Raw genomic sequence first — 25,370 nt, 5'->3', positions numbered from 1 at the left:
AGCCATTGTTTAAAAGAAATTTATATTGAATAAATGAATTATGTATTTCTGTTTTGTTGCTGTTTTGAAAATATGTTTTCTAAAATATTGCGTTTTTCTTGTGTTGCGTTAGCTGATTGTATTCAAATGAATCAATATGAATCGGAATGAATAATTAGATGTGACCAGTTGCAAGGAAAATAGAAGTGTAGTTTAGCAATTCTGACGTCAGTGCAGGTCTGCTTTGTGTTAAAGTAGGACAGCTAATCCTGATATATTATCTGTCATAGTTTTGTCAGGCCAGGCACAATGTTAGTGAGGCTGAAACGGCAGATACTCCAGGAAAGTAAGTAGTCTGTGAATCCCGAAGGAGGAGGAGGGAACATTTTAGTGTTTAAGGAGAAGGGACTTGGATTAATGCACTATGCTTACACTCTAGCTCATGTTTTGAAGGTCTGTACTGTGCAGATCACAGAATAAACTGGATTTGCAGAGCTTGGATTAACATCTGCCCACATTTTTAACTGTGTTAACACATCACATTAATATCATATATAAATATTTGTCAGAGTTGACTACTAGTAGTCTGCTCTACATTAACTCATAGGCATAGTCTGGAGGGTTTACGGGACATGAACAAAAAAACATTAAGTGACGTGAATATTTCTTTGACATATCAATAAGCTTAGCTAAGCAACACATGTGAGACTTAAAAAGTCCGTAAAGAACTGATGTGTGATGTTTTAAACAGACAAAAACATTTTTAATGATCAGCTTTTTTCCATTTTCCATCCAGATGTTTGCTGAAAAGAAATGACAGGTTTACAGGCTGTAATGTAGCCATAAGTTGTGTCGGCTGTGTTATGTGTAGCAAAAATATGACCTGCTGCCTCTGACACTCTGACTCAGTTTGTTCAATGTTGCATTAAAATGACAGAAGAGGAAATATATGAAGATTGTTAAAACTTCAGGCCAAGATTGGATTAAAGGTAACAATCAGCTCAGCGGCCATCATTGTTTGAATAATGCTCTTCACATCTGGAAATTAAAAGAGACATACGTTACTTAGACTTGGTTATATTTCAATATGGCTTCAGGTTATATTTGGCTTCACCAGAATGTTTGAAATGTTTCGTAGCTCACCACTGAATGTTGCCTGAATAATCACATACTACTGTGAATATCTGTGGTTATTGTCACCCAATAGTTAAATGTTTTTGGAGGGTCTTAGGTAGAGGTCTGAATTTATGTCAGACAACAGCTGTGCCAAAAAGCTACAAAAACAAACAAAAAAAAAAAACGTGTCTATGTTTCACCTCTTTCTGTGCTCAAAATAACATCTGGTAAAGTACACGCAGACAGAGCTGCACATGATGTATTTTTATCCTTTAGCATAATGTTCTCTCTTTGCTCCCTGACTCCCTGAACAGTTTTCCCTCACTTCCTCTCTGTGAGGACCTACAGCCACCAACTCTCTCATTTTGACAGCAAAAACTGTTTGACACAAAAAATTCCCTCCCAAAGGAAGACCGCTGATTTTTCCTCTTCCAGTTCAGACCTCAATAATGCCCGGATTCAGTCAAGTTTGTAGGGAAAGTGCGCAGGCGCGCCACAGCGTCGGCTTGTTGTACGTTTTATCGCTCACAGCAAATGAGACTGATGTGAAAGTCAGCTGGTAAAGCAGAGCACCTGTGGGTGAAGAGGGTGAGATCACTCCAGGACCCACACTGAACAGGGGGGCCTACATAAAGCTACATTTTGGCTGGAATGAAACAACAGATGTAGGTTAAGCCATCTGCTCCAGCTGCAGCTGCATGCCATGAGGCTGACTGATGGAGAAACCGTGTGACTGTGGCTTTAAGTGATGTGTTTCTAATCAAGTTGGAGTGTAAAAAATTGTGCTCCTCCTACCTCCTGTTATCTAGAATGAAAGGTTGGGAACTGCTAAGTGTTGTGGTATTTTGCAGAAATCAGTTAACATGTCAGATCAATCCGTTATATAAGTTCATATTTTTAAAATGAATGCATACAGTGCAATTTGTGCACCATCTTAATTCTACAGCTGTGTCTTCTTGTCTTATTGTTATGTTTAAGTTGCTTTCTTGCTAGTGTTCATCACCAGGAGAACATAAACCAGATCGTTTAAACATTTGTGAAATAAGTTTTTTCTGATCGGGTCTCAAAGGATGAGATAAATAAGAATAAATAATCTGAAGCACGGCATAATCAAACGATATGATATTTTAGTAATGAGAAAGAGAAAGAGCAAAAACTGTTTCCTAAGCAGAGCTTTATAATAAGAAAATCTCACATTTCCCAAACCATTGTCACAGTGATCTCCAGGACCTCTGGGAAAGTATTCTGTGGACTGACGATGCACAAGTTAAACATTTTGAAAGGCGTTCATTTGCAAGTTCACCTCTGAAAGGTTGAAAAAAAGATGAAACTTAAGATTCTGAAGTTTTGCATTAAATCTGATTGAAATGCTCTTGCATGACCTTAAATAGACTATTCATACCTCCCAATATGACTAAATTTAAATAATCCTGCAAATTTATTTTAGTTCCTCCACAGTGATGTGAATTTATAACCAGATATTATGTGTATGGAATAATTACTTCTCATACACATGGCTAGGTTGGTCGTATCTTTAATCAGTTCTTCTTCAGTCAATCCTGGCCAGACTCAACTTTTTTTGCACATACTGTTTTTTGGAATCACCTAACAGGTGGTGCAAACCGGACCTAGCTAGGTATTGTACGCAGGTGATTTGATTGATTGGCAGCAGACTGCATTCAACGATTGGCCTACAAATTTACGTCAACAACATCCCAACCATCATTTTCAATCTGAGACCACCATAGTTAACAAGATGCTGAGCAGCAAATCGATAATTGTCAAATGTGGTAGAAAAATACAAACAGTGTCAATTGAACGGGGGCAACCAGCAACGCACAAATACACCAAGAGATTTCAGAGAAACTGACTACCTAATGGTACACATGTAAAATGGCATCATCAGAGTGTCAAACACAGCTCCTGCATGCACACACGGCTCACCCGCATTCACATCAAATTCCCCCATATTGAGGAACACTCTGCCACTGGAGACACACCCAACTTGGCTAGAACCGAACCAGACATTAACTGTCTCTAGAGTGAGACTTGACAGTGGAGAAAGGGCTATAGTAAGATCATAAATTTGTTTGATAATCTCTTGGCAAGTATTTTTTTCAATGCAGTGTAGATGTTAATCCCAGCATTACCAAAGCTCAGTGGGAGTTTGGAAGACGCTGTGATGACGAGGGGAAATAAGAGAATAAAAAGGAAAGCAAGTTGTGTGGGTTAACTCCAACAATTTTCAGGCAGCAACACTGAGCACTAATATAGCTGGCATATATTTCCCAAATATTTTGTAGGCCTGTAACAGATCATTCTCTGGTATACATTGCCATAAGAATAAAAACAGATAAAAATCAAGCTTAACAATAACTAAAATGATGATGACCTGACAAGAATAAATATATGCAGCAGAAACGATTAGTGACACCGGCTGGGTGTGATGAGTGATAAAGTTGGATCTGTTACATGTAGGAAAAAGAAGGCAGATCAACCTGAAATAAACCAGGTTATAGAGAAACAGAGCACAGGAACAAACAAGTAGACAACTTTGTATTTTATTATAGACAATAACATTGCTAATCTGTCACACTGTAAAAAAAAATAAAATAGACCCGCTTTAGTGCATCAGATGCTCAGCAATAACACAGACGTTGGTACAGCATGACAATGAGGATGACTTTAAGTTGTTCTATTTAATTATATTTTTATACAATGATGGTTGTGATATTTGGAGATTTTTAATCCAAAGGCTTTTAATGCATTTTTCTGACAAAGTTGGAAAATCAACTTTGTTAGAAATCAATAGCTAAAAACTTCAAAATAAAATCAAGTAAACGTCTGCACACAGAATAAAACTCCACCCTTCTGGTGATATCAATGTCTTGTTCAACTCTTCAAAAACTCTTCAGTCCCACTCAAGTTCACAGGGAAACCGGTTAAGTTGTTCAACATGGTTTTGGCTTTGAAACAGTTCTTCAGAGCACGCTTGAGAAAGTGTTTGTCAGGAACAGAGGGGAAGAAAAGACGATGACCGAATCCGAACACACAAATCTACCGGCATGAAGTTTTTCCTCCATCACAAAAATGCATCCGTTTTTTTAAAAAATGGATTAGAACAAATATATAAGCTGACATGACATCTGCAGTACACATTTAGTTTGTCATTTTTAACATAGCTCTGCCACAGATTGTTTTCCTGCAGAAACCCCAGGAGCTTTTTGTACTCCCTTTTTGCTGCTTTCCTAAACCTCTCAGATTTCATTTAATTCATCTCTGTGTTTCTATGTTAGCAGAGGACTTCCAGGACTTCCAGTAACAAGATAATACAACAAATACAAAGCCACTGCTACACGTCAGAGGAGCTTCCTGATTCCTGCCATGAGATCAATGCAGACACACACATACAAGCTGCTAACTGTTCACAGCTCCAGCCTGAGGACAGATAAGGAAGTCTGCCACAAAAAGAGAGAGAAAAATCTCACCAGCCACATTGGGGTCAGTCAAGTTGAGCAATTACAGAGTGACAGAGTTGATGATGTGTTTATCTGATTAGGCTTCAAACCTGTTATTACTGGCAACAAATGGCAGATGAACGCTTTAAGAGAAATTGTGTGTGCACGCTTTTATCTGAAGGCAACAGAACCTTTATGGAATAAACACAAGAGTTGACTGAATGCAGCTATTGCCTAACATGGCTTTCCTCTCCTGTTTCTTGCTTGTATATGTGCTACAAGTAACACGCATCAAGCTCTGCAGCAGAGGTAATTTAAGCATATGTAATAAGACAGAGTTCCAGAGGGGGAAGCTCTGTTATCACCAATGTCATTAAGAGTGCAATGAGCCTCTGTGACAGGTCTCAAATGATTAGCAGCATGCATGTGTGCATAAATCTTTACCCTGCACATCTAAGCACAAAGAAATCACAGCACATATAATAGTGTACAAAAAAACAAAGATGTAACACGAATGTTGGGTGTAAATGTTTTGTTTTTTTATCTCTACTATGTGTATTTGTGCAAAACTGCCAGAAAACTCTGTCTAAGTTTTTCTGAATGATAACAAAACATGAGTAGCAGGACGAACTCACTTTTCAACTTCATTTCAATGGCTGATGTCACTCTTATGACATCAATGCACTCTAAAAAACAAAGTTAAAGAAGGAGACACTGAAAAACATACACATGTCTATTTACTACTGATATGCTTAGTTCTTACAAGGAGGTTAAAATGAAATATTATCTCACTTCCATTATTGTGTTGTAGACAAATCGAACTTTACAAGAAGAAAGATAAGAGCAAGATCTCCCCAGGTCACCATAAACGATGAGAAAAATTACTGTTATTTCCTATGACTTTTAAAGTATTAATTTATATAAAGTATTTTGAAAGTAGTTGTAGAGTAAACTATAATCTACATCCTGGTCTCTGATTTTTTTAAAATCCAATATCAGTTCAAGTTACTGAGGTTTGGGCCTATTTGTTTATGAACAGCCCTCTTAAGGTTCAACTGCAACGTTTCACTCAGTGGTAGGTCTAGATTTTGACGGGAACAAACTTTGACAAATTGAGAGTTTTGTTTCTCAGCCTTTCTGGTAAGAATTTGCTGTTGTGTATGGAACATGATCCTGTTTATCACCCAATTCGAACCAAAATTCTGATACAGATTTCAAATTGGATTCTATGTTAGCTTGGTATTTGCAAAAGTTCAAGGTTGACTTGATGACTGCAAGATGCCCAGGAAACAATCTTTTAAAATAGCCTTATTGTCCTTCTGACGTCAACAAGCACCAGAAATTGCCTTGTATATGTTGTTGCTGATGTCTTTCCTTCGGGTAAAGACCGGATCATTTTAAGTACATCCTGACATGTTAAAACCTTGAACTGCAAGAAGGTTTACTTTTTTTCCCTCAACAACAGCATGTAGTGATTATGAGATATTATGTTCTTTAGTGCTTTGGATATTTGTATATATTTTTTAAGATAAACAGATATTCTCTAAACCATCAATGAATTTACATCTAAAATAAAACAAGCTATACAATTACTTACTTGCAATATAAGCTTAGGACATTTGAGGTCAATTTCAGACAGGCCTAAACAAAAAGGTCACAAACTAAGTTCACCAAAGATCTTAAAACACTGCAGAATGTGTTGACTCTGAACAATGAATCAGGATAATGTATCTTGAGTGAAATTCATGATTCCCTCCCAGTGACTCCTAGATCCTATCACCTCTTGCAATGAGCAACAAGGATTCATTTTCTCTAAGGACACAGACAGAGAGGTCGCTCGTACGCTGGGAGTGAACGGGGGCATCATAAGTCAAACGGCGACAGCTGAGCCACAGATCACAGAGGGCAGAGTCGTGCACACAGGAAGTGCATTCCTTCCCCTCACAGTCACTGCCCCCACTGATGTTTGTTTAAACTGGGTTCTGATATGTGGAGAGATTACTTCTTGGTTAAATTCTCCACCCTCGTCTCCACTGCTCTAAAAGTATCCAGCTCCTTTCTGTAACAACAGGACAGAGTGGGACAGGGAGTCCTTGGGGACTGTTCACATCTTATCAGACCCCACCCTGGATGTACTGCTCTGATGGTGTCCCACTTTCCTGCTGGCAACAGAGCTAACTGAAACACCGGACACAGCACTGCGTCAGACGTCACAACCAGATTTATGCATTTGACAAACTGAGAGTATAACAGTGTCTGTACAACAAGTCAAAACCCAAGACTAACGAGGCTTTTTTTGTTTCATTCATAGTCATTTATTTGTTTCATTGAGTCCTGAAAATGGAACTTTGAGAGAAAAAATAAAGATAATTTTATGTATACGGTGTCACATGGCTGTATGTACATTATGTAATACATTGTCTGTATTATGTCTTGACAATGTAATTCAAAGAAAGTACTCAAGCAGGACTGAATGAAAAACAAAAACCTAAATGCTATGACTACCTGTTAATGGCCAGAAATGTGTCTGTTTTGAATGTGATGCCAGCTATATAAATCAAAATAGTTGAGACAGGTCAGAATGACAAGAAAAATCTTGTTACATTAAAGCTCCTGTCACAATGCTTTCTATCTTAGTCTATTGAAAAATGCACATAAGGGTCTAAAAGAGAAAAAGCAAAAGAGATTTTGTGAAATATCAATCACGTATGTGTATCGCTGTTGATGCGTTCCCACTGTCAATACTGCATTGAATTGGGACGAAGGGTGTGGGAATCACAGCGCTCTACTGCACCTTGACTGAGTTTATTTTAGCAGAACCATCAGATTTACTTTCAGCTTCAAACATCCATTATGCTGAAGTAAAAGAAGAATATGTATATGTTTAGCTTAGCATTAAGCCATGCTATTATTATATAATTGCTGTTGCACCTCAGGTCATAGAGTGATCACCTGTTGCAATCTACAATGTCAACAGTTTAGAAAGGTGATGATTTTATCTTCCTATTGCATCTTTCACCACAGAAAGTAAGATATGATATGGGTATATAAAAAACATTGATTAAGCTTTTGAGAGAGGTTATGTTTTCGGAATCAATATAGAAAAGGATACATGATATGTAAAATTTAACATTTTCTAATTTAAAATGTTCAAAAATTGGGGGATTTCTTCTTATCTGGGGTTTATTATAAAACATCCAATCATTTTGTGTTCCAACAAACAAGACAATTTGAGAACTCTCAGTTGAGTGTCCAAGCATCAGGTAAATCTATTAAAACAGGTACGATGACAACACAAACATCAACAACCAACAGCCAGTAAGGACCCATACAGAAGGCTTGAGATGAGCATTGTTTGTTACATTGGGGCCCTAATCATGAAACATTGTAGCTCTGCTTAATTAAAACATTAAACTGTCCCACTGCAGCATTCATCTATTACCAGGAGAGATTTTGATTCCTTTGAAACAAATAATGAAAATCATTTTGTTGAAAAAGTTACCAGTACTTGGTTTTAAAATGATTCTATAATGTGAACAAACTTTGATTTAAGAAGAAAAGGGTGGACAACTGAAAGGAGAACAAATCTATTATCTACTGAAAATTACAGCAATTGTTCCTATAAATGTAGATATTGCAAAATTCTGTGTATTTTTCACCCAGCACCCATATTTTCCATTGTAGTGGAAACTCACCTGAGTTTATCAGCCACAAAGATAACTCTGCGTTCCAGGAGCAGCGAGGCAAAGACGCGTAACACCTGCCGTACGCTGAGGCACCTGAACAGGCTGTCAAAGTCAACATGCTCCAGTCTAGAGTCATTGGGTCGCCTCAGCTCTATGACCTGAATCCAAGAAAAGATCCACACATTAAAGTCTAACTTCTTAGCATATTTCCTCTTATGATTACGAATATGCAGTTATCTGATTATATATTTCTGGACAGGAATTGAACCTGCTTGTTTTGTATCATTGATGAAAATTGGTGTTGCTTTGGCAACAGTACTGACCTCATTTCCTGTACCAGGCAGGAAGGTCTTTACTTTGATAATCTTCCCTGGTGCAGGAAAGGGCGACTCCATCAGACTCCTCATGAAGGGATAAACCAGTGCTGCCGAGACTCCTCTGCGTCTTTCCACTTCATCCAGAATCTTAAAGAAGCAAGAAAGAGGACAGCTCCCTTCACAAAACTGGCCCTTGAACAGCCATTACTTTTATGGACAACTGAGGGCATTTACAGAAAAATACAGTTTTTCACCAATAATAGCTTTCCAGATAAACGTAGTCATTTTTTCTTTTGTTAAAAAAAATTTAAAAATCTGTTTCCATGGCTACTGTAAAAGAAATTTCCACACAGAGCACCGTTTGGATCAGAGATGTCTCCTTTCTGGAAAGCTGATTGGGAAAATCATTCACTGCTCTCATCTGTTACAAAAACTCCCAGTAATCTCAGCTGAATGCCAAAACCAAAAGAAAGCTCTAAACCATTACATTATTCTTGTCAAAGTTCCTAAAATAGAATCACAAGCAGAATTTCCAAGAATTCAAATTGATAGTAATGCATATGTGTTCATTGATTAATAAGGACTTCCTCACTTTGAATTAATAAGGCTGGAAAAGCGAAAGAATGACTGCTGTGAGACAGAAGAGTCTGGGAAATTAGAAAACCAAATGAAGTCTGCAGAGACACGGCAGACACTCATTTCCATCATCTGTCAGATTGTTAAACACAGCTGCAGCACCACACTGATCAAGGTGGATGTGAATCTTATTGTGTGTGGGAGTGTGTGCATGCAAGACTGAACTTACTGTGGAGAACAAGTCAAAACAACCCAGCCGGCTGATGACACAGTACACCTCTGGAAGACGAGGTCCTTTCCCAGTCGGCTGGAATAACGAGAGAACACGGATCAGACGTAAGCAGATACATCTGCAGATGTTCCTAAAACAGGTTATAAATACACTCACCAGGCCTTCCATCAGTATAACATTACACATTCATCAAGTCTGGGGATTTATAGGACTTTTATTGTAATAAAAAACAGCTGAGTCAAAACGATCAAGAAATAACTAGATCTCACAAGCAGTAAAAAATTCACAATTTTACAAATTTAGACTGCTGTATTAGCAGCAGCTTGAGATGTGAATGCAGCTAACAACTATAAATTTGTAGCTTTGGTGTTGAGTTTTATGTATGCAGTTTCACCTATAAGGTTGTATATGAAACACAAACAGTTGAAAACCTTTAAGACACACAAGTCAAGAACAACAATTATTTTCAAAAGGTGCCAGGAATAGCCAATTCCTCCTTAAATATTGACAGGAGAGAACTGTCTTATCTTCTAAATGTTTATTTGAAACTTTTGTTTCAGCTGTCAGTGTTGTTTTTTTATGACATCAGTGTATCAAAAAGATAAATTGCTAGAAAGTGAAACGTGCATCTCCATAAGGCCTGTCGGTATAATGTGTGCTCTCATGGAAGATGGCAGCATCTACGTTGGAGTTAGTAAAACACAGCGGACCAACAGCGGCTGATGTCTTGGTTCTTGTCAGCACCACAACTTGGATTCTTCCTCGAGTCTCTTCCTCCAGATTCTGGGATCTTGTTTTCTAAATCAATTATAAAATTTACTTTAATCTGAAAAGTGAACTTTGGACAGATATTTTTCTTCAAGCCCAGGTAAACCTCTGAGATTGTCTCAGGTTCCTTAGCTTAACACGAGGAATACCACAGCTGTAACCGATGTTCTGCGGGTGTCTTGAAGCATTTATTGCAGCTTTAGTCACCATCTTGTGAATTTTCACCAAGTTCTTCAATAGGCTTTGAACAGTGTCTTTCAAGGCAGCAATTTCTCTGTATCAAATTTGTCCTTCCATTCAATTTTGTATGAATATGTTTGGAAATAATACTCTATGAGCATCCCAGTTCTTCAGAAATTACCTTTATTGTCTTAGTGCAGTTAGTAGCAATGTTGCATTGCAACAAGAAGGCCCTGGGTTCGAATCTCAGGCTGGAGTCTTTCTGCATGGAGTCTCTCTGTGCATGTGTGGGTTCTCTTTGTGTATTTTCTCCCACAGTTCAAAAACAATAATTGCTACATTAATTGGTCTCTTTATTTGTCCACAGTGGTAATCTGTACACTGCCTCTCACCCAATGAGAGGCAGTGTACACACTGTCATAAACACTGTCCTCATACAGTGTGTATGAGAGGTAAACTGCTGTGTTGTACTAGCCCCCATTGCTATTTAGAAAGGATAAGCAGGCAAATAAGGGTATAGGACGGTTGGATGACTTATTGCAGAGGGTAACTATGACTACTGCCTGTAAAGTCAGTAAACTTCATCATGAAAGTGTAGGCCACAACGTAAAGTTTCCATGTCAAAAATTAATTTATTTGGAAATATCTTATCACTGTTTCTGTATGACTTCATTTAACCAATGAATTCCAAATGTTGAACTGAGTTACTGAGAAAAAAAAATAAACTTGTTCAATGAGATTTGAATTCGGCGAGATGAACCTGAAGATTTTGTTCCATAACTGTGTTTCAAAGAAAAGAAAGACGATCGTTAATTTGAACACTGTCATTTCATTATTTGAGCCATGGTCTGTGATTTGTCCTTCCCTGCAACACAACAAATAAGTGATGAAGCATCCTCCAAGAGGAGCAATTTAACAATTTGGCCTGGAAAATATGACAAGGATTCAGTTAACTTTAATTAAAGTCTTTATAGAGTGGATTTTAGATATTGCCGCTGCCTTTAGAGAGCGTCTGCCTGTCTGGTGGTGACCATTACATTTTAAAACACCACAGTCTCTCTGCTTAAGATTTGTTGCCTCTTTGCAGAGATAATGAGATTCATTAACGTGATTCTTCAGGCTCCTTCAGAGCCACAGTAAACCTCTCTGTCCACAGAATGAAACATAGCCACAATGAGTAAATTAAATTTTATGAGACTAATCTGTGTGTATGAAACAAAAATACATTATATACAGGGTCATCGGAAGAGCTAGGACAGTGCACAGTGATAGTATAACACAGGGATGTCTTTTAATTTCATTTGCCTCCCGATGTGAGAGTCTTTTATGTGGTTACCTCCCTCCTAAATACAGGTTTATCTGTAGGGGACAGCTGATCATATCTGCTGTCCCCTGCATTTTCCCAAACCATTATGTGTCTTGAAACAACAGAGACTCTCAGTGAGAAAGACACAAATGAACACAGGCACTCTACAAGCGCCAATCCACTTGTCCATATTAGGCATACAATTTTCCTCTCTTGTTTCTCCTCTGCTTTTCCAAACGGATGATTAAATCAACTGTGTGGGGCTTGATTCAAGTCCTTAGGAATGCTCGGCTACTGCCAACTGCTGGACGGATGGCGGGCGGGAAGCAAAGTTACTGAAGGAGCGCAGTTCCCCGCTCTCTGCCTTCGTGAAAATCTGCTTCCTTCTGGGTGAGTCTTATACCAAATGAGCGCATCAAGCACAACTGTTAGCAGGAAGCAATTTTTTTTTTCACTAAGGAATACTATTATGCTGGACATCCAGGGTAAACACTCACAAACAAACAGGCTGAAGATGTGAAAAGACGCACAAAAACAAGAATCGGCAAACAACATCATCTGCGCAGTCACAACATCCCACACAGTCAGGCTCTCTGCCCACAAGCCAAATGGGAGGCTCAGCAAAACCCTTCAAAGCGCTCTGCAGCCTCATTACTGGGACGAAATGCTCCAGAATGACAAGGTTTGGATTTTACCTGGTTTTTCTTTGTCTTGCCCTCTCCTGAGAACGCCTTGTTAAACTAAATGTCTAAACTTGGGTTTTCATCTTTGGTTATTATGTTTTTATTACATATTTTATGGCATTTTAACAATGAGTTATTCAAATGATGTGCAATTTTTTTTGTCATAACGCATGTAAGGAGAGAGATTTACAAATGTAATTATATGTTTTTTTTATTCCCATTTGACATAAATCATTCTTTTAAAAATGTGGCTTGCATGTTTGTTATTCTCCTGGTAACTCTGCAGAGCCATTTCCTGTCCTGAAGCGCACTCCGATCAGCTGCTAAAACAGATACTGCCGCTTTTCCCACTGGTCTCAGTCTCTTTAATCTGTTCAGCTGTGCATGATTTTCATGATTTTATTTCCTGTTACCACAGCAGACAATCAGGCAGCACATGGACATGTCTGCAGGAAAACAACATCACGTGTGCAAAGAAAAAGGCCTGTCACAACAAACATGGCTGATTGAGGTGTGGGGTGGGTGGTAAAGAGGGTGAAAGGGAACCGGAGACAAACAGGAACTTCTTACCAGAAGCCGTCTGCAGTACCCAAACCGCCTGCTGCCGTCCTCCCCGGTTAGCATGAAGGAGAATGTTTCACTGCAACACAAAAAAAACAAACATCACTACAAACCCACTGACATCTAATAAGAAAATCCCCTATTTCATGACATATTTGTCTTGCTAGAGCCAGACTTTCTGGTAGTATTTTAAAACTGTCTTGCAAAATATTTTTGGGGGTTTCTGACTGTTTTTCTTTAGACGTTGGTTACTTTCTCAACTGACTGGTTTCAGAAGTGGCTTTGTGGTTTTTCACATTTTCTATATGAATTAGAAGAAACCTATTAATCCTAGCAATTGGCTGCCTAAAAAAAGATATTTTAGCACAAACAAGGTGCTTTCTAAAGAGCAGCCAGCTGAAAAATTGCAGTAATACAATAAATAATAAATGTTCAAAGGAGTGGGTGGAACTATAAACTTATTAAAACACACCTCTTCTCCAGAAACAGCAGTATGAAAAAATCCTAGTTTCAAAATTACCTAAATATTCGGTGTTCCTACGTTATAAGCATTTTTATTTTGTCTGCTCACAGATAAAGTGCAGGTCAATTCCCACCAGCCGTGTGTAGCTGCAGTATCATGACCCCTCCACCTGCACACCTCTGCATAGCTACTAGCTCTGCAAGTTCAGGCAAGTCCCGTTAACTCTCCCACAGCAGCACACACTCATTTCTTACTCCTGCTAGGACTAGGCTCCTTGGATGCAAGAAAAACAAAATGAGTTGGTATAAAACTTAAGCATAAAACTGAATTTGTGTAAAAAGTCAAAGCATAAGACATATTGGTATTTATTTAGCAGGCGCTAAATGGTGAGTCATTCAAACAACCCTTTAAGATTGTATTAAAAATGTGTACAGTGAGAAACAAGGCGAAAAGCAGAACAATATTTAAAAATGAATGTGGGCCATGTCACTTCTTCTGCTTTTTGAGCTTTTGCAGCTTTGGTTGTTAAACAGACAAGTTTTTATGAAAAGTCATCAGGATGTTTTATAACCAAACTCGTGTCAGTTCATACTTTCTGTTGGGCATTATCTACCAACTGGTGAGCTAAAAGTCATTTATTAAACTGGTTTAATTCAAATTAAGTGATATTAGAGCTTTTATTCTAATTATTTACATGTTGACTTTGGAGAAGGAGTTTCAGTCTTCACTAATAGAAATTTTTCTTTAAATTAAAACTTTTATTAACACTTAATAGCAGTTCTAACACATATCAGCTATATAAATAGATGCTTCTGTAATAACCTAACAGAGACGAGTAAATAAAGAGAAAGCTTGGAGGATACCTGGTGTACTCGGAGACGGGACTCCAGTCTTTTGCGTCCGGGAAACAGAACTGAGGAATAGCTTTGAGCCTCTGCTCCGCCTCCCTCATCTGCTTGGTCAGCCTCTCCAACTGCAAGGGGACGCAACAGGAGGACTCCACCTTATCGTTTATGAAATTACCAGTTGATATTTTACAAAAGGCTACAATAAACGTGTCATAAAAGTTTAAACCTCTCGACCTTTAAGGCTTCCGCCACAGAGTCTGCATCCCCCAGGGGACATTTCTGCTGAACTAAAAGAACCTTCAGAATTTATTTTCTAATAAAACACTTGCCTGTCACATGAATGAGATCCAGTTATTTTTAGCTTAAAGTAGAGTCTGCAGCTACCCACAAAGATTTAAATGATCAAGAAAGTGGACAGTCACATGAAAAAAATACATGGAACATTTATTATTATAGCTATTAATATAGCAATTAGTCAGAGAAACCAGAAAACCTTTACATAATCCAGAGCTGGTAGTGGCAATAGGAATGATAACAACAGAGTGTTTAAATGGCATTTATTACTCACCATGATGTAGTTCAGACCAACTGAACCGTTAAAAAGTATTCTAAAATGACATCTGCCAAAAGTAATATCTCAGTCAAAGCTCTGGAGTGCTTCAACGCAATTTAGCGTTTACACAATTCAGTCAGAAGTTTACATTCACTCATTATCTGCATGAATCTCATGTCGTTTTGGATTGTTATTGACGTGTTTGAACCACATCACACATGCTAAAACCCCCCAAATTAATACAACCTTAATACCCATGATAACTTCCTGAAAACAGATCTTTATTAGACATGTGTGACAAAAACAAGGCAACCCAAAGCATTTCCTGAGAGCAGATATAAATAATTTGAATTAAGTAGATCCTTTATAGTCCAGTATCAAAGAGATTTGCATCTACATCTTTATGACAGGAGCCAACATAATAAAACTTTCAAATAAGAACTTTGACTAGAAATAAAAATTCACAATTTTATTTTTTAGACTTTAAACATAATCGCTGATTTTGATAGGTTTCAAACAATGCGAGCCATTTAACTGCTCATAGTACAAAAAAAAAGTTGACTTAAATGACATAAAATGAGCGAGCTGAACTTGTCATGCCAGGTGTGAAGTTTGCCTCAAAGGACTGGTTTCAGGTTTCAGAAAAAGCTTTTACCTTGGGGAACTGATAGGAGACCTCTGGGGCGTAAGAGTTCTTTCCAGGTTTCTTTTTCAGAGAAACAACAACAAAATACTCAAAGAGTTCTCTCTCCTGCCACTCGATGAGCTGCAGCTCCAGCGTACGGTAGCTTGGGGCTCGTCGCAGGATGGACTGCAGCTTCAATAACCTCTGGGTGTGCGCTGAGCAGGGAAAACGTTTTGCATGAAATAAATAAGCAATATTAGGTATAATTATGTGGTTTACTACAACCTAATACCCATAACTCAATCCTTGTATTGATTATAGATGCAAAATAATAACTTTACAGCTGTGGAAAAAAAAAACTCAGAGAAAACAGATGAAAGTATTGCTCACCTTTGAACCTGTCATCTGAGTCACTCTCACTCTCACTGTTGTCATCTGGAAACAAACATTAAAGAGACAATGATATTTTCCTATGGGTCAATGAGGGTACTTTCAGATCTGTGTTTTTGTCATGAGAAAGACACACAAATAGAAGAGGGAGAGAGAGAGAGAAGGCTCTCTGTGGGTAGATGACACATAAATATTTACACACTTATCTGGCCTTGGGATAAAAGGGAATAAGGAGCAGCCTTACCTCTGAGAGATGCCGTCTCAAGATTGGACATGGACAGCTTCTTTAGCCTCTTCTTCCCTCGTTTAGTGCAGTAAATGGAGTTGATCCTCTGGACCAGCTGTAAACAGAGACGAGAGGAAATTCTCTGTGAGGAACTTGGAGTTCATTCTGTTTGTCTTTTGATCCTAAGTATAGAGGAAGCAGGCCTGTTCCTGGCCAAAAGTAACAGTCTAAAGCACATTGCATATATTTCAAGCATTGCAGAATATTAATAAGAAATGCCTCAGGGAGAGCTCTTTAAAAAGCACCCCAAGGGTTGATTTTCATGCAAAAATATCTAACTGGATCAAAGCCCGGTGTCATTACGCCTCTGTTCCAAACAGAGGAATTATAAATGATCCATAACCATCCAGACTCTGACTTGGTCCCGACAGAAACCTGATCAGGTTTGTGAAAGCTGGAGCTCTGAAAAGGCCCTTTGCAGCAGTTTGTGTGGGATCTGGCTGTGTGTACCTTGGGGATCCTCCAGTGCCTGCGTGAAGACAGGGAATCACTGGTGCCACAAAGGCTATCGTCCAGCAAGCCGCAGGGGGACGATGACATGCCCATCTGGGGGATGAGCAGCATTTCATCGTGGCTGTAGCGTTTGGACAACTGGGACATGCGGTGACTCTTCCTGTCGCTTGGACAGGGGAGGCGGAGAGACTGGCTGCTGGGTTTGGAAGGCAACTGGGCACAAAGAAGAGAACAGATGCAGTCCAAAGCAATTCATGCAGATGAAGATTTACTGTTGACCTAATGGCTGCCTGATTCTATTATGAGCAATAACAGGAAATAATATGACCAAGTTCACCAACTACAGCTTCCACCTTTACTTCCTGTATAAGACGCAGGAAAACAAAAAACAAAAAGGCTACAAAAATAAAACTTGTCCTTTTCACATCATTAGATTCTAAATGATTATTAGACTTAAAAATATTTTTTAAACCCTACAGAGTAATAACCAGCCGCTATTAATCATGTGGTTCCTTCAGAAACAACCTCTTTCCATTGAGCGTTACGACGCCATCAGTTACTCCTTGTTGGGATAAACTGTGGAAAACTAATATTGTTCCATAATCTACTGTTTCTCGAAATTTATTAAAACTGAAAGACACTTTTTTTTTCACTTTTCAAAACTGCACAGAAAGCCAATAAACAGCTGAAAGTAATTTAGTAATTCAGATAAATGAGCTTTTTCTGCTATTAACCTGCTCAGACTGGAATGTTAAGTAGAGGAAGCATATATGTTTCCACCATTTAACATTCCAGTCCATTTAGGTGGTTCGTTTACATATAAACAAGACACCTAAACATGGGTGTTTTCTACTATAAGTCACTGGTTATTTCCAGACGGACTAAACTACTGAAGTCTTCCTTTTTTTGTGCTGGTGTTACAACATGTGAAGCCTTTTCCTAAAGTAAAGGTGGTTATCGTTTCTGTTTCATTTCATTTGGGAAGATGAAAGCCAATTTCCATTTGTTTGCATAAGCAGCAATAATCTGATATCATCCTAATGTTGGACATTAAACCACATAAAGAGAAGAAACATGAGTAGAGCTGTGTGTTTTTGATACAAATTGGATTAATATTAATTACTTCATACTACATTTCCAAAACTGAGTTTTAGACTTCCTGTTCCTTCAGCTTATATTAAATCTATATATTATATATTATTGTGTATTAGAATATTATTATACATTAATAACATACAAATTATCTACCAAATTATATATCTTTAACCCACTAGACAAGCTGCACAGATGAGATTATTCTTAATATCTATGGATAAACAGAGTGTTTATAAAAGGTAATAATCAACAGTTTTATACAAAATGACTGATTACAATCAAGCAGCAACATTTTAGTCTTCACTTCAACACCTGTATTACTCTTTTGGACATGTAGCAAAGTCTGTAGATCTGCAGTAACAGATTGTGCCAGTGAATATGTCAATCATCAAGTTGACTCAATTAAAGATATTTCCATTTGCCATGTGGCCTTGCTGAGAGCGGATGAGTTTATCTGGTTATCTTTGGTCACAAACCAGCCCAGGCTTGTCAGTGGCACTATTTACAGTGAAAGGCAGGATTAAAATTCAGGTCAAGTCTTCTCGGTTATATAACAGCAATACACAACATCTGTCACAACACGTTTCATTCAGTCAAGAAAATTCAGTTAAGTTCAATTAAGTTCATTTCAATAATGGTCAAACCAAATTCTAATAAGTTTCATTCAAATTCAGCTGCAGAAATATGCATCTGAGAAAGCCCAGCTGATTAAATCTGCCATCAACTTTGCAGCAATCCCTGATCCTCCTTACCAGCACATTGCAGTAGAGAGGAACAAATCCCTTCAACAGGAAGAAACCTCCAGTAGAATTGGGTTTAGCACTAAATTATACACATTTCAAGTTGCACATGTAAGTATACTGATACAATTTACATTTATTTAAGCAATTTTATCTCTGGTGTGAAGGTTTTTTGGTTTTTTTAGGTTTTGATCTTTTTGCTCACCCTCAAATATTACATATCCAGGAGATAATGCTGACAACCGAAGGGCTTACCTGAGGCGGGGAGTTAAGCTTCCTGTCCATAGCGGCCCAAGATCGGCTGTTCTCCGACAGACCAGACTTCCTACTCAAACTCCTCCGCTTCAGGTCAACATCCTCGTATGGATTCTCCTTCTCTGTGAAAACAAAAAACAAATTCAGCGTCACCTTGTAACTCGTTGTGAAAAGAGGGTAGTATTCGATCAAAGACTGATTAGGCTCAGGGGTCAGAGCGGGCAGTAAAGATGTCCACCGCATAATCGAGCCTTCCCTTTGGACAGTCTGAAAAAGAGGTGAGTCATGGAAGGTAGGTCAAAGGTCATTCCCAGCTGATTCTGGTGAACTCCCTTTTAAAGTAGTTACTGTTGGCAGCAGGCCTTGCAGACCCCCATGGCCTCATTGAAACCTGTGGACATATTGCTGCCGGTGAGTCACAGTCCAGGCATGCAACATGTCTGCAGAGGAAGAGGAGGGTCTACTCCTTAGAGATTTGAGCAATAAAAGTGTTCGGTTAAGACATTTTTTAAAGAATAGTTATATGTCTTTTACAGTCCGTGTAATGCATACTTCAGAAGCACAAGTGAGCAAAGTAGTTTATTCATCTAGTTGTTAGTTTTATATAACTCCTTAACACAATGTAATAAAGCACTTCTTAATTACATATTTTAAATAAATATATTCTACAACTGACTGCAATTTTACTTTCTTTCCAGGTCATTTATTCCACATATATGAGGGAAATATTCTTTTCAGAGTTCCTATGATATCTCTATATCAGAATTTTTCTCCCACTCATTGTTAAAATCTATATTTGTTGTTTTTAATGATATTGGAGTACAAAACATTCATCCAAATAAAGTTTATTATCTGTTGCTTATGGCACAAATCATACAACAACACAAGACTGAAGCCAAAGATTTTGATCTTTTAGAAAACAGGAAAAACCTGGTTGTAAATTCAACCAAAAAGTAAGTTTGAAAAATCAAAAAATACTTACGATTAAATTGCAAGCTTTTCTTAGACAACAGCAATTCTCTGCACCAGAGTACAGTCTGAGAAAGGATCTTCAAAATTTTAAATATAATACAGTGCAATCCTAACTAGAGCAGAAACTGAATATTAATACTTGTTAATAAATCAACACTTATTTTCTCACTATTCATAGTGAGAAAATAACTCACTATAAAGCAAAATATGCTTTTGTCAAGCATATTTTGTATGCTTGACAAAATAGGTTTGTCAAGCATACAAACCTATTATTTCATCAAAATCAAAAAAGGCTTTAAAAGACAAGTCAAAATGTTTTTTGCAACTTGTATTATCTGAATTTATGTTTCAAAGTCTAAAGCTATACTTATACTTTCATGTCTAATTTAATGCAAACAGAAGTTTGTATCTAATTTAATTTGGCAGATGTCATTTTAGAAGTATTTCTGTGTGTTTATTTCTATTACTACATTCAAAACAGACACTAGTGTTGACCAAATAAGCTATGCTGTTACACTGTGATCTTAGCTGTGGATGAGACTAGCACATGTAGCTACTGTTCTATAGATGTTCCTCAGACAATAAATTATGTTGGGAAAAAGGAAACGAAAGAGCAATACAGCACAACCAGCAGCTTTCACTGATGTCACCTGGCAGAGGACCAACATTAATAAAGCACGAACTTGTGTAAAGCTGCAGTTTGTTTCTATTCAGACGTGCCCTGAGAATGGCTTTTTTTGGCAGTGCCTGAAAAAAAGGTTGTGAAAATGAGAAGAAACTACAGTGAAAAACAAAAGCAGAGCCAGATGGAGTAAAAATGCATGAAGGGAACTTTTATAGGAAAGACAATCAGCGCTATCTGTCAGTGGAGTTTGAACAAACAAGTATCTGTGTGGTAGCCATGGCCCAGCTTCCTGAGCATATTGATGGAAAACCCAATGAACTCCAACCAAGAGGGAGTGTTTTTCAAACATCTGGGATTATAAAGACAGCCAGAGTTTCGTTCACTTATCTATTCTTAGGTTAATTATTGAGCCGGCGCTCATACACAGACAGTGTGAACTGCCAGCGGCTCCTGGAAGCGTCATGTTGGGTCTCACAGTAAATTAGCTGACTGCAGTAATCTTCTGTGCATCGTTAACACTGAGGAGAGAAAGAGGGCTCAGTTCGGCCCCACGTTGTGCGGCTGCTCCATTAAACCGGAGCAATACTGTAATGAGAGCCTGCTGGGAAAATGACATGTCTGTATAGCTACTTATATGCAGCAGGGTACTAATCTACTCCTCTGATTACAAACATTTCTCTGACACGCTCCCAGATACGGTATTATGTAGGCAGTGGACACACCTCTGCTGCATGCTGTGATTGTGCACTTCTATGTACACAATGGACTCTGTGGGCAAGGCGAGGCACAAAACAAACTATACCAACAATGCTGGTATCAGCTTTCACCATGAAGGACATAAAGAGGTGAGCTATGTTACAGTTGCTCTGTTGTAAAGGCAAAGTTGTGGGACTGAAAAACAAGTACAAGTACACTGCAAACCTTTAGAAAAACGCGTGAAGAGGTTTCATAAGAGAATGTGCAAAAGCTTAGTTATAGTGTCTTGCAAAAGCTGATCAGCTTCCCTTTCCCTGAAGAATAACATCTCCATAGAATCATACGTTTATCATTTTGGACTGCTCTACGCAAAGAATCTTCTTCTACATATTTGCTGTTCTTTCCACATGACTTTAAAATATGACTTTAAATTAATGTTCCTATAGCATTCTTAAATGATGACTTTAAGTAGCACTCTACTTGCTCAATTTGTGGAGTGCACTACCACGGGTTTTCCTGTCAAGATTTTCAACCCTGAGTTCTGCAGCTCCTCTATAGATCTCATAGGTCTCCTGACAGCTTCTCTGATTAATGCTCTCCTTGCCCATGTCAAGAAAATCCGAGCTCATCCCGCTTCCCCATGCTGGAGATTTAAGTTTAACAGTAATAATAAATAAAGTTATCTTTAAAATGAATCACTCAAGTGACATCAAGGCCCAACAGTAGACTTAAGTGTCAATAAAATAAATCTAGTTGTGTGTGTTGTTTTTGTCTCATGCAAACTTTGCTTTAATTCAACTTTTTTCTATCTAATCATAAGAAATCATAGTCAGTCAGAGAGATTCATGAAACAGGAAAAGCAGGTTTCCTGGAAAAAGAGGAAGTAAGTTTCCAGCCTGCAGATTTATAAAAATAGCTGAGACTATTCCTTAGTTTAAAGCATGAAAGTTTAAAAAAATGAAATCTAAACATTTTGAGTAATTTGATAAGATTCAAAGTAAAATACTTATATTAATATTGATTTACTTGTAATAATACTTACATTTACATTTGTGGGAACACTTACAAGAAAAACAAGTAACTGTAACTTTGGTATAAAATAATTAGAATCATGGATTATTCTTGGTTTCTTTTCAGAAAACATCTGTAATAACTCACATTAAGATTATAATAAGAATAATTAATAAGTTATGGTTATAAAATTATAAATGAATGCTAAATCAGAGAAGCTAAAGAAAATAAATGTGATATAAATGTGATTTTGACATTGAACTTGAAATGGTGTAAAAGGTGTAAAACTGCAATTAAACATCACTGATATGTTGGAGGTAGATGGTAGGTGAAAGGTGAAAGGAAGGGAAAAAGGGGAACTAACAGGAGAGCAGAGATGATCAGCACCTTATTTGGAAACAGGTTGTTGAACAATGTAAAAAACTTTTCAGAGGAAAGGTCGTGCAGGCAAGGGACATAGGAGGTTGAGCAACCCTGAGGCATTGGCACAGACATCATGATGCAAACGCCCCAAAAGGGTGGATAAACCCTATATAAGGTGGGTGCAAAAGAGGAACCGTTCGTTGGATCCTCCGGGCAGCTTCGAGCCAAGATCGAGATGGACAAAGAACTCTGCAGCTGAAGAAGAGCCGGGGCCACGGAGCCGAAGACTGTCCTGCCATGGGGACCAACCCGTCTGGCCCACAACCTGTGGCTTCGAATCGCACTTCTCTCATCGGCTGGGTTCAGACCCCAAAGACAAAGATGAAGACAAAGACAAAGGCAAAGACAAAGAAGAAGAACTGGTGCCTTTTTTCCTGCCAGCACCAAGTCCCGTGTGACCTCACCATCCATTCGGAGAAGAAGCTCATCAGACCTACAGAGATCCCTGCCTTCGCTGATCAACTTCCTCCTCCTGCTGCGACACCTTCTTCATCGTCGGGCCAGGTCTGGGGTTCGAGACGCCAAACTCCGTCCGTCTCTCTCAAAGGTTCCCTTTTTTAGTTCTCAGTATCAGCAGTAGGGAAAGATAGACTAGATGACTGATTTTACTTATTTGATTATTTCTGCTACTGAATTAAGCTGTACTGACCCTTGCAAAAATGCCTTACTAATAAAATATTTAGCATAAAGAAAATCTAAAAGATGTTGTGGACATTCAGTTAATGAGTCACCTTAAAGTTCTTTGATGGTTGTAAAATAGCTGTGATGTTTGATTCTGGAGAGGAAGAGGTGGAAAATGTTTTTAGGTTGCTGGTAGCCCATATGTAAAACATCATCCTTGGGACTCGCCCGAGTCACTAAAACCTACCTGGTTCAATAACAAATGCACGTTGTAAAATAGAGAACGAGCGACCGTTAACAGGTGTGCTCTGTGAAACTAGTTGGCTGTAGGCTGCTCAGTCTGGCTAATTCACAGGGGGAAGAAGGGTGGGACACCTGGATGTAGGCCGTCAGATAACCAGGCGAATCGTTTCTCGAAACCAGCTTAAACAGAGTTTACTTCAGTTCTGGACAGGGTAAATCCCAGCAGATTTAGGAAACTCAATTAACCCGTTAGAAGGAGAGCTGGTAGCACATCTCCCCTCTCAGAAGAGGAAGTACGAGAGTGAGAGAGTAGAGACAGAAAGGAGGGGGGGGGTGTTGCGCAACAACACCCAATATGTCCATTTAGGTGGAAAACCATGTGAGAGCTTTGTTTTATAATCTAACTCTGCTTCAAATTTCACAACTTTATTTTTGACCTGACTGCTGTGTTCAATGGTCTTCATGATGCAGTTTTTTATGAATATTCTCTAACAAAGCCCTGATGCCTTCAAAGAACTGAAGAAGCTGCATTTATACTGACATTAAATTATACAGCGATGGTCTATTTACTAATAAGATAAGTCCTAAACATAGAAGCTTCACAGGTTTTATTTTGGTGGTGTCAGAGTAAAAAGGGGCTGAATACAATTCATTTTCCTTCCACTTCCGGATCATGTACAACTTCCTGTTGGTCTATATTCTCAACAAAATACATCGAAACATGTTGAAAATAAAAATGAAATGGTTCAAAGGGTGTGAATACGTTCGCAATGTACTTCAAATCTTGCTACAAAGAGTTGCAAAATTATAGGTTTGTCAATTCATCATAAGGTTAAATCATCCCTGACGCAGTCTCCCACATTTGCTTACAAGCCTAAGACCAGACATTTGTATCGAGTCACTGCTGTACAGATTCATGATTCATGACCCGCTAAGCAACACATCACTCACCACCACTCCATTCATTACACCGGCTAAAGGCACTTGAAAAGTACTTTAAGATAACAATCTGCCATTTCCTTGTATTAACACAATAGGCTGACACTCCATAGGTAAACGTCTAACATCAAACACAGGTGCAAGAACCACAAATGATAGGAAATGATGAAAGCAAGCTGAGCTGTTTTGGTGAAGTTTAGACCATATCTGGGTCAACTGTGGGACTTTACACACAAAGGGGTTATGGAAAGGTTGCTATGGTTTGAACAGTTTCTATGGTGGATTGACCAAAATCAATCCAATAAACCCTAAAACACCACATATAAACTCAAGCTCATTTTCTGTACCCACTGAAACTCTTTCATAGCCTTTAGGGGGCGGAGTCTATCCCAGATGTCAATAGGTGAGAGGTTGGGTACAAACCAGGCAGGTCGCCAGTTCATCACAACACCAATACAGAGATACAAAACAACACAGCCACGCCCAGCTGCAAATACAATCACAAATTAGGCAGAAGAGATTCCAGAAACAAACGAACCAGAAGTTCTCTCTGTTCACGGAGAGAACATGGAAACATGGAAGCTTCACATAGAAAGAACTTAGCTGAGTCTTTAGCCAGAGATCTTCTAACTGTGAGACAACAGTACCGATTACTGCAGCTATCGTGCAGTAAAGGGCGAACTGTCTAGAGTTTGTTGCTTTGTCATTTTTGTCTAAAGCTGTGTTGTGCTTTCAGTTTTATTGTTGGCTTTCCTGGAATGTTATAATTTTCCAAATGCCATACTGTCCTCTATAATGTTGGGTTTACATTGTGAGCTCCCCAAATGATGCCTTGCTTAAACCATGCTGTCTGTCTCTTTTCTATAAATCCACAATTTCTTTGTTTTGTTTTTTGCTCAGTTGTTTATCGCTTCTTTTTTTTCCATTTTAATCTTGTCTCACTGCATTTTGCAGTTCAAGGCCACCACTGGGATCACTCTGTGGGACACAATTTTGGTCAAGCACAAAGACTGCCGAGAAAACGTCTCCAAACTGCAAAGTCTAACCCTCGCAGCGCCGGATGAACAATGGGAGCTTTGTTAAGATTCACAAGAAAATCCGTCATGCCCTGACATTCACTCCGGCGCTGCACATCCTCAGTGAGGGAGAAACAAAAAAAACAAAGACACTTATGAGCAAGCAATGGACCGTGAAGTAATGATATGCTTGTATATAAAAAAGATTCAGCCCTTATTTGGTAATCATTAAGTGTTATAGCATGAACAATATT

At 38.4% G+C, this 25,370-nt stretch overlaps 1 protein-coding gene across 2 annotated transcripts in view; it reads right to left on the bottom strand.

Moving 5' to 3' along the window:
- The window catches only part of dennd2b (DENN domain containing 2B), a 61,062-nt gene that overhangs the window by 9,505 nt on the left and 26,187 nt on the right, over positions 1–25,370 (bottom strand). For both annotated transcript variants that reach the window (XM_028014766.1, XM_028014765.1), the window contains exons 5-14: positions 18,571–18,692; positions 16,478–16,693; positions 15,986–16,082; positions 15,742–15,786; positions 15,382–15,566; positions 14,189–14,298; positions 12,872–12,941; positions 9,362–9,439; positions 8,563–8,703; positions 8,249–8,397 (exon numbers count right to left, since the gene is read on the bottom strand). In XM_028014766.1, the coding sequence (XP_027870567.1) occupies positions 8,249–8,397; positions 8,563–8,703; positions 9,362–9,439; positions 12,872–12,941; positions 14,189–14,298; positions 15,382–15,566; positions 15,742–15,786; positions 15,986–16,082; positions 16,478–16,693; positions 18,571–18,692 (1,213 nt within the window). The remainder of the gene's footprint in view (positions 1–8,248; positions 8,398–8,562; positions 8,704–9,361; positions 9,440–12,871; positions 12,942–14,188; positions 14,299–15,381; positions 15,567–15,741; positions 15,787–15,985; positions 16,083–16,477; positions 16,694–18,570; positions 18,693–25,370) is intronic.

The sequence above is a fragment of the Xiphophorus couchianus genome, chromosome 4, assembly GCF_001444195.1.
Source record: "Xiphophorus couchianus chromosome 4, X_couchianus-1.0, whole genome shotgun sequence".
Lineage (NCBI taxonomy): Eukaryota > Metazoa > Chordata > Actinopteri > Cyprinodontiformes > Poeciliidae > Xiphophorus > Xiphophorus couchianus.
The sequence above is the reverse complement of the archived record's forward strand: the minus strand, read 5'-3'. Positions and strand labels throughout refer to the sequence as shown.